At 44.7% G+C, this 14,645-nt stretch overlaps 1 protein-coding gene across 1 annotated transcript in view; it reads left to right on the top strand.

Annotated features, from left to right (window-relative positions):
- The window catches only part of ENPP6 (ectonucleotide pyrophosphatase/phosphodiesterase 6), a 120,497-nt gene that overhangs the window by 49,706 nt on the left and 56,146 nt on the right, over positions 1-14,645 (top strand). The window contains exon 2 of the mRNA XM_019422316.2: positions 5,196-5,375. Coding sequence (XP_019277861.1) covers positions 5,196-5,375 — 180 coding nt within the window. The remainder of the gene's footprint in view (positions 1-5,195; positions 5,376-14,645) is intronic.

The following is a 14,645-nucleotide window of genomic DNA, read 5'->3' as shown; positions in this document are numbered from 1 at the left end:
CATTGATGTAAGTGGGGTGTTGAAGTCCACTATTATTATTGTATTACTGTCAATTACTTTCTTTATGTTTATTATTAGCACTTTATATATTTGGGTCCTGCATTGTTGGGTGCATAAATATTTATAATTGTTATATGTTTTTGTTGGATTTTTTCCCTTCATGATTATATAGTGTCCTTCTTTGTTTCTTGTTGCAGTTTTTGTTTTAAAGTCCATTTTGACCAATATAAGCATTGCTACCTCAGCTCTTTTCACTTCCATTTCCTTGATAAATGCTTTTCCATCCCTTAACATTCAATCTGCATATGCCTTCAGGTCTTAAATGGATCTCTTGTAGGCAGAAAATAGATGGGTCTTGCATTTTTATCCATTTTGTCACCCCATGTCTTTTGATTGGAGCACTTAGTACATTTACATTCAAAGTAATATTGATAGGTATGTACTTTATTGCCATTTTGTTACGTGTCTTATGGTTGTTTCCATAGTTCTTCTCTGTTCCTTTCTTCTCTTGCTCTCTTCTCTCACAGTTTGTTGACTTTCTTTAGTGATATACTTGAATTCATTTCTCTTTGTTTTTGTGCATGGTCATTTTTATGGTCCTGCACTACCTTGCAAAGGGAGAATTACATATCTATATGTATCTATCACCATAATTATTATCATGCCCATTAGATAAGAAAATTGATAAGAAAATTGATGCCTCAGAGAGTCAAAGCTACTTGTCCAAAGTCATACAGATAGTAAATAGTAGAGTTTGAATTTACACCTATGCAATCTGCCTCCAAGACTTACCCCCTTAACCATTATGCCACACTGTTGCCCCCACCAAGCTATGAGCCCTTCAAATACAGAGGCCATAATTTGTGATCTTTAAATGCCTGACATGTAAACATTTGATGTGGCGTGAATGAAAAAAAAATGAAATAAGAAACTATAAAAGGAATTAACATTAACTGTTTGAAAATGATGAGAAAACATTAAGACTGCTTGAAGATGAAGTCATAGCAACAACCTTATAGATGTCCTTCAGTTATAGATAAAATGGACAGATCCACAGCTATCTCATTTGATGTGAAGGCCAGCCATTTCTGGGATGTCTGGGAACATATAACAGGTGCAGAGGATTATTCGGGTATTTGCCAAGAAACTTCTGGTGATGGTCATTATGTCAGAACACACTTGACTGAGACTTTGAGGAATAAAAAATGAAGGTTTCCTATCCTGCTCCTTTCATACAACAGTTCTAGGTGTGGAAACTGTTCCACGAGTATCCTCTGAGACAGGCAGGCAGTAGCCCCCATGTTTGCCACTGGCCTGAGTAGCCACTAGCTGCTCCCAGCTAAATGCAGCAGCTCTTAAACTGAGGTGACATCTATGGATGGGCTTCAAGAGTTCACAAGTCCTTCAGGTAGCAGGTTGATTGCCACATTTTGTGTTAATAAGTTTATAAACTTTTGGGTCTTAGGGATAAAGGAGGAGAAAAGAGAAAAACATTCAACTGTATTTGGAAATTTTTCTACCAGGAGCTGCCCTCATTTTCACAGTGAGTAATACACCTTCTGGAACAAATTTTAGAGCCCTACTTAGCTGTCACTTGGGATGAGCAGAAGTAGACCTTCTTTACACCATACCCGAAAACCACCTGAGATTTGAGATTTGTGGTTTGTGTCCATGTCAGGAAAGTTTCTGTTGAAGTCTTGAGGAAAGGGTCCAAATAATGAAACTATAGCAAAGCTCTGTTTGGAAAGCCCAAACCAGAGGAAAACCAAGGAGAGTTGCAGATGTATAAAAATAGATGTGGGTCAGACAGAAATATGGAGATGAGAGCTTGTGGGCTGCAGAAGCCAGTACATTGTGTTTTGTTCTGTTCTGTTTTTATAGCCACCACATTTGCCCAGGCAATAAAAACAAAAGAGCGAGAGAGAGACAGGGTAGGTAAGGAAACCAGCTTGAGTAAGAGCGGACTCATACTGTTACAAGCACAGACTGCCAGCCTTAATATATTCATGGGAAGAAAATCAGCTCATCTGGGAGAGAAGATTCAGAGCAGACATGAGATGGGAACATACAGCCTCCTGCTGACTTCCCAGAACAAAGGGATGCCCCTGGGGACTAGCACAGCATCTATGATTGAGCCTTTGAAGAATACACCTTCTCGTTTTAACTCAAGGCCCTAAATCCACCCAAAGAATAAAACCTACTTTCTAAACAGAGGTCCGAGGATAACCTCCTTGTTGAAAGATCTCCACTGTTAACAGAAACCCATTAACTCACGTAGGGAGAACTGCTGGTCCCCGGATCTTCCTTAGGTGCCCTTCACTCATAGGAAGTGAGCAAACACCTCTGTTCCAGCACATCACTCCCAGCCTTTGGAAAAATGTTGACTTCCATGGGTCCAAGTTTCCTTTAGAATGGATGAACCACTCTGGGCCAGCCGAGACCAACCAGTGTGCTAGATGGGAGCAGGAACCAAAGGCATCCTTGGGGTCCTTGTCTTAAAGATGCCTCCCTAAAGAATGCTTTAATTATAAAGTTATTGGAGCTCCCTTGAATGAGTGGGCACCACTGATTCGACTGGTGTGTAAAAGGAGTACCAAGGCTAATGCTACATCCCACATAATGGGGAGGAGAGAATATCCAACATGAAAAAAGCTAAAGGACTCAGATAACCACAGGAAACAAGATATCATCATTTGAAAATTTAAAATATGCCAGAACTGTGTTACCTGCACACATAGATTCTGTCTCTCCTCAGTGAGGCGCTATACATGTTTCCAAAGAAACGTGTGTAAGAGGTAGAGAATTTAATGTAACAGACATTCTCTAGAAGAATGTTCTCTCTCTGTCTCTCCATCTCTGTGTCTCTCCTGCACAGACACCTTCCACCATCCAGTCACATGGCAGCTCTATAATTCACAGAAGGCTCCTTATAAATTTTTACCCGGAAAGCAAAAGAAGGCAAGAGAGTTTCCACCCTTTATGGTCTAGACGGTTGAATGAGAGTGTTAAAAAAAAAGAAAAATATTTTACCAAATGATATTGTGGCATTTCTGAGATATACGATAGAGGTTATAAGTACTTTTAAACATTATTTTTTTGTTGCTTCATCCTTCTCTACAAGTAACACCTAGTGGAAACTGAATCACATGAGGCCCCTGCTTAGATTCGGGTTTCAGGCATTTCTTCTAAAATAGTCAAAACAGTTCCAAACAAAAGCAGAGATTCCTACACCCCTCCCACTTGGTACCTGTCCCCATTATTCCCATACCTGATATCCCTAGCTTTCGCAGCCCTTTCCTGTGATTCATCTAGAAACTTCTCTTGGTTTACTGACTTCAGTAACACTTTCGACACCCCTTTCCAATTTTGCACCCTTGCTCAGTGTCTGTGACACCAGCTCCAGATGAGATACCCCTGCCCTTAGGAGGGCATTAGAGGACATCTACAGGGGAAGACCAGAAAGGACACATTTCCCAATGAATATTGTCACGATTATCTTGCCTTGTGAAAAGGATAAGTGGGCATTAGTAGGATAATAAAAAATATTTTAGGTACAGGATGCAAGTTTTGGGTGAAGAAAGCAGGTAAGAAATTATACTCGTGAGAGGGTTTCTCTTGATATTATTAAACTTTGATACACTAAAAACAAAAAAAGTAACGTGGTTAACCGATCATGCTCCTACTTTTAATGAGTTAGAACATACTAGGAATTATCCTCAGCAAAAGAGTGGGTGAGAATCCTTACGAGTCTTAAGTTGGCAGCTTGGTCCCCTTCTTAGTCCGGGCCCAAGGAAGCCTGTCTCTTTTATGCAAAAGGACCTCTGTTGAGTATTACATACAAGGCATTGGAGGATGGGGACCACATGAATTTATTTTGAATGTCTAAGCTTATCACAATGCAGAGCCCATAGGAACCCTGACTAAATGTTAGTTGAAGGAATAACTAACCATTGGAGAAATTGCTTAACCACTGGAGAAATCTTAACCATTGGAGAAGTTGCTCAAAGTTTTTTACTTTATTTTTTAATTTTATCAGTCCACATGTGAAAGTTTTGGTCAGGGTCAAAAATCTAACTCTGTAGCCTTGGGTAAAAACCATTTTGTCTGGATCTCTGGGCTTTAAATTCAAAGCATGATTTGTAGAAGGCCTGGGTTTCTGTGATGAAATAAAAGGTTTTCCTTTATAATATTTTGGGTCTCCAAGTTTTCAAAATTGTATTTTATGGTTGCTCCTTGCTTTCATTCAAAAACAAAGTGTGTGTGTGTGTGTGTGTGTGTGTGTGTGTGTGTGTGTGTGTTGGGGTGGGGTGGGGTGGGGTAGGGGTGCTCGGGAAGAAAGAACAACAGCAAACAAACAAAAAAATCCACTTGGATTAAGCGTAGTTAGTGAGCTCGGTGAAGCATATTTCATCGTGATGCCAAATGACGCTCACTGAAATTGCAGCAGTTTCTGATGCACTTGCCAATGTTTGTGTTATTTTTACTTTAAAGATGTAGCAGATTGCTCCAAAATAAATAATTTAAGCCTAACGTTTCAAAAGAGTCCAAGCGCTTGCGTCTTTCACTTCTGGCTTCTCTTCTGGGACTAAGCTGTGCCCAACAGAAGCAATCCTCATTTCTATATAACACTCCATTTGGAGGGTTGTTTTCTTGCTTTGTTTTCCAAAGTTGAATCTATTTTTCACCATTCTGTTCCAAATGTCGTAGATCCTATCAGTGCTCTGTGCTGAAGCGATAACTCCTCTTATCCAGGGAAACAAGGGAATAAACCCCCCAGCATCTAGATCCGTGACTGTGTGGGAGCAGAGCTTCGGAGGGGTGCTCTGGGGTGAAAAGCTAATCCAAGCCCTATGGGAATCTACAATTTTCATACTGATTCATGTTTAGATTTCAAGCTGTGAACAATGGGTCAATTTGTGCACACAATGTCCTCAGTGTAATTTAAAATAGCTTGGCAAGTTAACTTCACAAAAAATGAACCCATCCTCAATTATTAGACTACTCATTGGATTGTCCTTGTGGTACAGTCTAAGAGAGAAGAAATATCTATGATGAAAAAATCAAAAGAAAATCTTCATGCTGTTCTGTACTTAACTAAATGTGCATGAATGGCTTTTATAAACAGAAAAGAGAAAATGGCTTTTATAAAAAGACCAGAACAATAAACTGACAGCCTTGTGTTCTCATTTACATAGGCCGCCATTGTGAGGTCCATCAGATGATTGGAAACTACATGTGGGACCCCAACACCAACAAGTCATTTGACATTGGTGTCAACAGAGACAGCCTGATGCCTCTCTGGTGGAATGGATCAGAACCTCTGTGGGTCACTCTGACCAAGGCCAAAAGGAAGGTCTACATGTACTACTGGCCAGGTGAGTGTGTTGGCCTCCAGGCCCCTCTAGCCTTCCAAATCTCAAACACCATGGAGTCTCTGAAGACAAACGACGTAATTGTCATGTTCTAAGACCAAGCCAAGGTTTGGAAAGTGGGAACACTACAAGAAATATGTTTTATGGGCATGGTTTTTAAACTTTTGTTTTGAGCTGTCTAGCATTGGACCAGACACCACGCCATTTCCTGATTTCCTTGGTTCAGCAGTACTGCTGCAGTATATCCTGCTTTTTCATGTGCAAAATTGTGGATATACAAAAGAGATAAATTAGGTGTTGCTTCTCTGCTTTACAAAAGAATCTGGCATACTGTTTCTATGGATTTTGAGCCCCCCTACAATGCTGAAAACAGGACTCAAAGCTCTTCCAACTTTTGGGTACTATAGTAAATGAAGTCTCTCTGCATTTATATTCCTCCTGTACATAGTAGATCAATGAGAAACTAAATTACTTTACTTACTGCAGTGAGGTTAAGTCATTGTGCAAACTACCCTGACTCCTGTGAGAAGTCTTCAGAATACTCTTGTCTTGGCAGTCAAAACCCTTTCACTACGGATGAGGGGATTCAGTGATAATAAAATAATCAACTTACAGGTGTCTTCCCATTGGTGGGATTCGTTCTTTAGGTGAGTGGGCAAATTGACCTTCCTATGTATGTGGCTGTAGATGCTTTTTTTTCCCGAATTCTTAATGATGTTACACTGCTGATTGCCATCATGGAAGAAGATATCAGGGGAGGCCTGGAAGAAATAAAGGGATTAATGGGGAGAGACAGCTAGGGGAGCTCACTGGCAGCAGCCTGATAAAATTGTGAGAGCACGGTGGGTTGTGGGAGACCATGGCAGGTGGAGGTGGGGGAGGACGGAGAGAAGGATGAGTAAGCCGAGGCTGAACCGCAGATGGCCCACATTGAGGGCGTGGGCCTTCAGCAGGAGTTTGGAGAACGCTGGTTGGAGGTGGTCACGTGGAGAGCTGCTCAGGGCACTCAAGACTGTGCCAACTCTTAGAGGAGCATAGCACACAGACAGATGGAGACTGTGGAAAGCAGACCCACAGCCGAGCTGGGGTAAGCGCCCGGAAAGCTGCCACAGAGCAGAGACTAGCATCCGTAGGTGAGCCCGTGAAGGCCAGAGCAGACCGCATGAATCCAAACTGGGCATGAGAACCAGTATACACAGGATGGCTCTGCTGGCAGATGGAATTTCCGGGGAGTACTGGAGTTTCTTCAGAAGACACCTGGGATTCTGCCCATAGCGGCTACTCAGCTGACACGAGAAGAAGCTTTCAAGCAAGGGAAGGGTTTACGAGGACTTTATTACCTTAAATGGAGACCCAGCTTTTCTCAGAGTTGGACATGAGATGAAGGAAAGAAGTCAGTGCCTCAGCCAAGCTAATCAGAGTTGCTAGAGGATCCAAGCTCAGGGGTCAGTCCAATGTGATGAGGTCTCAAGCCAGAAGACGCACTTTGAGGTCATTCTTGGAAGTAATTATCAACAAATAAAAGGGCCCACATGCATAGGCCTAGGAGAGGGAACAGACTGGGCATGCGGCCTTAGGGGCCACCTTCCACAATCTAAGGACAAGCAAGATACATGTCGTGCCACTGCCGGAAGGGCCATCTTCCATGGTACCTGGTTAATTTAACTTCCTATGTCTTGGAACTTGAGCTTTTCATATGCTCTGAAGAGCACATCCCGCATAATCTCTCCCCAGCCCCTCCACACGGTGGCCTTTCAGGTAGCCGTGTCTGGCAATGCACACGAATTGGGGACATGTCCTAAAGGGAGACAGAACCTCTCTCTGCAGCCTTGAAGAGCATTATTCTCATCCTGGGGAATCTGGCCCCTTCATGCTAATAAACAACTTGAAGTTGTATATCCCTGAATATAAAAAAAAAAAAAAAAAAAAAAAATCTCAAAGCTAACTTGCACGTAAAACGTCGTGTTGCTCCTTCAAAACAGCTCCTTAAGGGCAAGAAAGGGCCAATCACTTCCTTTGATTCATGGTTCAACAGCTAATATGATGTGACAAATATGCCTTAAGATCAGTTTATAGTGTTAACTATTAGGAGGAAAGAAGCTAAAAAGAAAGGCTCCTAGAATTTTCTCAGCAACCCAAATGAAGATTAGCTAAAGATATAGCCGTGTCGAAGCCTTGACAGAAATTGGATGTAAAGTCTCTTGTTTTTCAGACACTGTCCGGTCCTTCTAAGCCGGAAACCCAAATAAAGGCTCTCTGAGAGCTAGGTGTTTCTGAAGGGCTCTTTCTCGCACCCTCCATTCTTCCCGGCCGACCGCCGAGGGATTAATGGTCGCTGCCATCATTTCTCCCTCCACCTTGGTCCTCTCCAGCCCCTCCACAGCTAATAGCCCCATGAGTGTTCATTTGTCTCTGCGAGATTAAGTGAAGTGCAATGGCGTTTCTTCTGAACGTGACTTGATTTTATTTTTCTTCTCAAATCCTCCTCTTCCTTCTCCACTTCCCACAGGACATCGTACAGACCTCTGGATGAGGCCTGGAAAATCTTCATGCCTCCAGTGAGCTGTGTTATGACACTTTGAGTCTCGCCATGAAGTCAATATTTAGAAGAGCAATTTAGAAATGGCAGCAGTTCAAGCTTTCCTGTCAGGTAGATAAAGCAGCAGACGGAAAAATTCATCAGTGGTGAAGAGTCCGAAATAGCCCACCTCAAGTCTCAAAGGAATTTAATATTGTAAACAGACCCTTTATTGCCCCACCCAGTGATGCCATTGAGTTGTGCAGGGAGAAGTGCACCATGGGAAATGATCCCGGGCCCTAAATCAAACATCTCTTTGGGAAGCCCAAAGAGATCATCCAGGAACTGCATAGCTGGGGCCTAGTAATGTTCTGGAAAGGACAGGAGCTGAGCATGTGTCGTTCACTAACTGTATCCCCTACTCCATCCCTCTAGTTTGAGATCAAAGAAATTTTACTGGGGGAAAAGGAAGAGGCTCCAATAGTCACTTCATATTAAGGGGAACCCAAAGCAGAGAAGGATTGAGGAGGAGGAGAAATGAGGTGAAAATGGCAGGATAAGTAAGATACCGTATGGAAACTGAGTTTGAGCTCCTTGGACAGTCAGTGCTGCCATACGTAGTGGCAGTGGTTTTGAAGTTTGTTCTTATGGCTCTCATGAAATACAAAAAAGGAACAAAAATTAGCAACTTTTTAGGAGTCTATGGCTAAAACTCTTTGGAGTGTTTGAAGACTCTAAGCTCTACGTCATTTATCATGCGTTTTGCAGTGTTAACTCCCTACGGCCAAGCACTCATGGGGACTTGAGAGCAATCATTCATATGGCCCTGGGCAGTGTTGGGTGTAGGTCTGGGCTCTTCCTGTCCTGTACAGGTGTTCAGATAAACAGAGTACCTTCTGTGTGGGGAAGGACACATTTCCACCTGGCCTTCCCTTCCCTACTTGCCAAAGGTGGGCTGCGTGGGGGCTTTATGGGTGGGTATCTGACTCAGCTCCTGTTGACTTTCAGTTGTTACAAGCAAGGTGATTTCATCCGCAGGGGTAAAGAGACCCGTATCGACTATGGATGGAGGATTGGGGATTATTCACAGCATCTTTCCCTTTCCTGTTGGGCTGAACTTAGATACGTACATGGCACAGGGAAAATTAGGGGCCCAGCATCAATTCTACAAATGTGTGAGTTAACATTATATATGGCTCAGTTCTTTGACTCTATGAACAGGACTCCAAATTACTGGATAAAAACTGAATTTTTTTTTCAGAAAATACTTGACATTTAAATGCAAGGGATTCAGAGTCTCACTAAATTTTCCAATAATATCACCAATTTGGCATTACACTTTAAGATGTATGTAAGTTTGGAACCCAGAGAGGCCTTAGTATGTAGTTTGCTGATTCCTACACTTGTAAATCAAGACCACATTAGGAAAATGACCAAAACTATGGATCCCCTTTGCAGAAAAACACACCCGTGCATACCACACTGATAATTTTGTGCTCATGCAACCCAAGTGACAATGATGAGGACTGGTAAGTGGTCTTTGACATAGCAACACGTGCACATCTAATCTATATCTAATTGATTTGATTTTTTTCATGTGATAGAAACATATGTTAAACATTACCACAGTACCAAGTGAAATCTGGGGCCCTGTAATTAATCTTGTCTGGCCAGGGCGGGCTTGGGTCACAATCCCGTAAGGCTCTTCGGGTTGAATTCACCTTGAGTCATTTCCTTTGTCTGTCGTAACTTTGGTAAGGTCTGCATCGCTGATGTTTCTGTCTGTGTCAGCAAGAAAAAGATTACGAATTCTCATTTCAAGTCGGAGGTTGTCTTAAGAAGTGATCTTCAAAAGCATCCTGCAGGGTTCCTAGGCGTCAACCACTTCTGCTGCAGAGAAACTGAAGAGGTGGTGTCTCTCTGGACCGCTGCCCGCAGGAGCAATTCCTCCAGTTCTCATAGCTGTCCAGCCGCATCCAGTCTCCTTCTGCAGGCTGGCGTCTCGGCCAAAAGGGCTCGTAGTTTCTCAGCAGCATCCATTATGGTAATTAGAGAGCCTGAAAGAGACATCCAGGGATGAACTTCTATTCATCACAAGTCGTGGCAAATCTGCTTCTTCATAAAACATCTTAAAAGGGTGTGACTCCAGGCCCTGGAATCAGCTCTTAGGAGACAACTATGAGGAAAACCAGATACAGGCTCTCCTTACTCCATCCTCCCCTCCCTCCAAGAACTCACCGTCCCGTGGAGGAGACAGATGATAATCTTATACTTGGCCAAGTAAATGCGTATAAAAACCCACTTGTTAAAAGCGTAATAGTGAAGAGTGTATTGCACTGTGACATCATCTAATAAGAGAGGGTGACACCTTGGGTAAGTTGGGGGATCGATGGGAAGGAGCATGCAGGCTGCGGGAGCAGCAGTGTGAAGGTCTAGAAGGGACGGGAGAAGAGTGGCAGGCCCAAGAAATGGACAGGGAGGATGGGTGTGCCGTGGATGAGGTGGAGAGAAGGCTAGGCCAGGCCCGCTTCTATGGGCCAGGCTGGAGAATTTATTCCCACCCTGAGAGGAATAAGAAGGCACTGGAAGGCTTTAAGGAGGAAGGCAGCAGTGTCATCCTTGCATTCTGGCAAGACCACTCTGCCTGCTACGTGGAGAATGGAATGTGGCACCCAGAGTGGATGGAATAGTCTGGAAGCTATTGTGTGGACCTCGGAAGGAGGTGAGAATACCTTGGACTAGCGTTACAGAGGTGGTGAGAAATGGGATGCCTGGGGACACATTTAGGAATTAAAATCACCAGGACCTGGTGATGAATTGGACTCGGGATTGAGCAGTGACAGGCATGACCCCTGCTTCTGGCTAACAGAACTGTAGGGATGGCAAGTCTTCACTTCAACGGGGGAAACTGAAAGAGCAGTGATTTGGGGGCAGAGGCCTTGGGTTGACGCTGAGACATGTGCAGTGGGCACATCTAGAGCTCAGGGAAGAGAAGCTGGAGGCACAGAGGTGTGGTTCGGGGCGGAGGCATCAGGGGTCATTGACGCTGTGGGCCTTCTGGAAGCTTACCCAGGGAGAGAGCAGGGTGAGGAGAGGAGAGGAGAGGGTCCCAGACACAGCCTTGAGGAAGTTAATGATAAAATGGAGGTGGGCCTGAAAAATAAACAAAGGAGTAGCTTGAGAAGCAAGAGAAAAAACAGGAGTTGTGAAATGTCTAATAAAGAACAGTGAGGGGGCCCGGTCAGGCATCAGACTTTGGCTCAGGTCATGATCTCGTGGTTTGTGAGTTCGAGCTCCTCATCGGGCTCGCTGCTGTCAGCACAGAGCCCACTTCGGATCCTCTGTCCCCCTCTGTCTGCCCCTTCCCCCTTGCACACTCTCTCTCAAAAAGAAATCTTAAAAAAAAAAAAAGAAAGAAAAAGAATGGTGATATTCCTTTTAAAAGGTGCCTAATAAGGGACTTGATCTCGTCTGAGAAGGCAGGGAAAGGTGTCACTGAGCGAGTGACTCCAGCTGAAATCTGTTGGCACATGGAATACACTGGCTTCGAGATGGGAATGGCCATCGTCGGTGCTCACTTTGGAGGCATGATAAGTGGCCTGCAAAGAGAGCATCCAGGTTTATTATCGGGGATGTCCCTGGCAAGCTATGAACTCTGAAGAGTTTAATCTCCTTTAACATTTTCTGATTTAGACTAATAATAATTATTAATAATGCAAGGTGTTCTTTAATTTCTATCTACTGCGAGAGAGTCCTGATCTCAATAGTGACGATGATTTTACGATTATGATACTTCATCTGGAATTGGTTTTGAAGAAAACAAAACATACAAATAATAAAATTTGCCACGAGTTTTCCCACAAAGACAATTTTCAGTTAAACAGGAAAAGAGTTATGAAAAAAAAAAGCCCAACACCTCTTTTTTCTGGTTAGTGGCTGCTTCGAATGCCATTGAGGAGTTGGTACGTTCTAATGAGAAATGGGGCCTATTTCCTCGGGTTGGAAGGCAGACAGGAAGTCGGTAGTTACCATACACCAGGGATGTTGGGATTATAATAGACGTAGGGTATTGAATGATCACGTAGGCCAGATCTCTAGGAGCATTTGAGGCGAGGAAAGGATTGCATGCTGTGGTTCAAAGGCAAAGCAAGCAAGGGCATGTCGTCCTTGCAGATCTGCAGAGCAGAACAAGGTTGCAGCTGATTGACTAAGGTGGGCGTGAAGAGGTAGAAAACCAGCACTGGCCAGATCTTTAAGTACCTTATATGCTATGTAAGGCAATTTGAGTCTAAGGGACTATTAATAAGTTAGGATCAATGGCAGACAGATAAGCCCCCAAGTGTCAGTGGCTTAACCCAGTAGTTTACTCTTTGCCCACAGAAAGTCCACAATGAGTGTTCCTGATCAGCCATTGACTCACCAAATAACCATGGAGACACTGCCGGGGACTGAAATATGACACCCCCCCCCCCATTTTGTATCTTGGATACAATCCCCAGTGTGATGGTATTTGGGGGTGGGACCTTGGGGAGGCAATTAGGTTTAGCTGAAGTCATGGGGATAGGGCTTCCGTGCTGGGGTTAGTGCCCTTACAGGAAGAAGAAGAGACCAGGGCCTCTCTCAGCCACACAGTAAGAAGGTGACCATGTACAAACCAGGAGGAGGTGCCTCACCAGACACCAAATCTCCTAACACCTCGATCTTGAATTTCCCATCTCCAGGAACTATGAGAAAACGTTTGTTGGCTAAACCACCCAGTCAATGGTATTTTGTTACATCAGCCCAAATGCACTAAAGCAGAAAGGAAGAGGGAAGATGAAAAAGACGATCAGGAAGAAAAGAAACATGAGAGACAGACATTACCCCAACATTTGTTAGACCAAGTGAGGAGGCAAACAGGCCAGAAGGCAAGCCTTCGGATTAACTGCAAATCAGAACAAGGGCGAGGGATTTTCAGGGCTCCCGTTGCTGCCGTCATTGGGACTTGTGAAGTGCGGGCGCTCATCCTCAGAGCACTTACCCTCCTTCTCCCGGGGGCTCAGGGCTGCCCGCCATACTCCACCTGGCCTGGCCTCCCAAGCGACACACCAGCCTCAAGGCTCCCTAAGCCTTCTCTGACTCACCCTGTGTCCCACCTGTCAGTGTCCCTGCTGCCAGCTGATCCCATCCAGAGATTTCAACGAAGGCTAATGATGGGGCATCTCAGGGCAGACAGCGTTTTATTCTAACATCCCCCGGTGCCTTGCTAATTTGAAGCAATGACTAATATGGGAATTGTAGCCTACAGGCTAGGAGCCAGTGAGGAAGAAAGTTTTGTTCTGTGGGATCAGAATTGCTGACCTCTCTCCGGGCTGATTTTGGCATTCTGCCAGCTCCAGAGCTTGTTCAGGGTCAAGGTTAATTCCCACTGAGAGCTCCTTCTGGCCCAGAGCTGATGCTGGCACATCAGGAGGCTCAGAAGCTCTGCAGGGCCTCACCACCTCCGTTTGCTTTCTGTATTAGTCTGGGCGCCGAACTCCCATCTCAGGCTGTCTGGGCAGGCTTGGCCTCCCTGGGGGTGGGGGGGTGGGGTGGGGAGAGCCTTCTTCCTGCCACGGTCTCATTAGAGAACTTGAGGGGAAAAGCTGCCTCCCCTCCCATTCAGGGCGATGTCTGGGTCCAGGTTCTTTCCACATTTAGTTCTTTCCACGCTCACCCGAAATACCAGCACCAGTGACCCTCTCTGCTCCCTGTTTGCATCCTCCTTTCCTTCACGTTAAGAGGCAAATTTATTGTTTTTAAGTTTATTTATGTATATTGAGAACGAGAGCAAGCGTGTACAAGTAGAAGAGGGGCAGAGGAAGAGAGAGAATCCCAAGGAGGCTCCGTGCTCAGTTTAGAGCCCACAAAGAGCTGGATCCCATGGCTCTGGGATCATGACCTAAGCCAAAATCAAGAGTTGGATGCTTAACTGAGTGAGCCATCCAGTTCCCCAGAGGTAAATTTATTTTGTAAGTTTCTGTCCTTGTTTCTCCCTCCTTAGGAGAGATTCTTCCCTCTGGATACAGGTAAGAATCACATGAGGCTATTATAAAACACCAGTGCCCGGGCTGCCCTCTCACGGGTTCCAGCATAACTGGTTTGGGGTGAGGGCCCTGCATCAGTGTTCTTGCGAGTTACCCCCCACCCCATTGGTTCTGCTGTGCAGCTGGGTGAGAACTGCAGCCCAAACATACTTGGCCACTTGCCTGGTGCCTGTGACCCAATGTGTCATCTCTGGCCCCTGTCACAGCCCTGAGGCTAGTTAAACTGTTGTGGGAATGCTCTTTCTCTGCCCCGGTCACTGCTGGGGAACCCCCCAGGGCCACTCTCCTCCGGCACGTTTGAAACCAAGGCACCTTAGCCTTCTCTGATGCCGACAAGGAAAAGAAACATGTGGGCCGGACACCTAAATTGAAGTCGGCACGTCACACACATACTTTTATTTAACTGTCGGAACAATCGTGAGAAGTTACTCCTCTTATGCCCACTGTACAATGGAGGAGAGCTGGCTCAGTCGGTTGAGTGTCTGACTTCAGCTCAGGTCATGGTCTCGTAGTTCACGGGTTCTCATCGGGCTGTGTGCTGACAGCTCAGAGCCTGGAGCCTGCTTCGGATTCTGTCTCCTTCTCTCTGCCCCTGCCCCGCTTTCTCTTTCTTTCTTTCTCTCTCTCTCTCTCTTTCTCTCTCAAAAATAAGTAAGCATTAAAAAAATTAAAAATAAAATAAATAAAAAG

Source organism: Panthera pardus, unplaced genomic scaffold (genome assembly GCF_024362965.1).
Source record: "Panthera pardus isolate Hobbes unplaced genomic scaffold, ASM2436296v1 HiC_scaffold_13, whole genome shotgun sequence".
In the NCBI taxonomy this organism is placed as follows: Eukaryota; Metazoa; Chordata; class Mammalia; order Carnivora; family Felidae; genus Panthera; species Panthera pardus.
The sequence above is the reverse complement of the archived record's forward strand: the minus strand, read 5'-3'. Positions and strand labels throughout refer to the sequence as shown.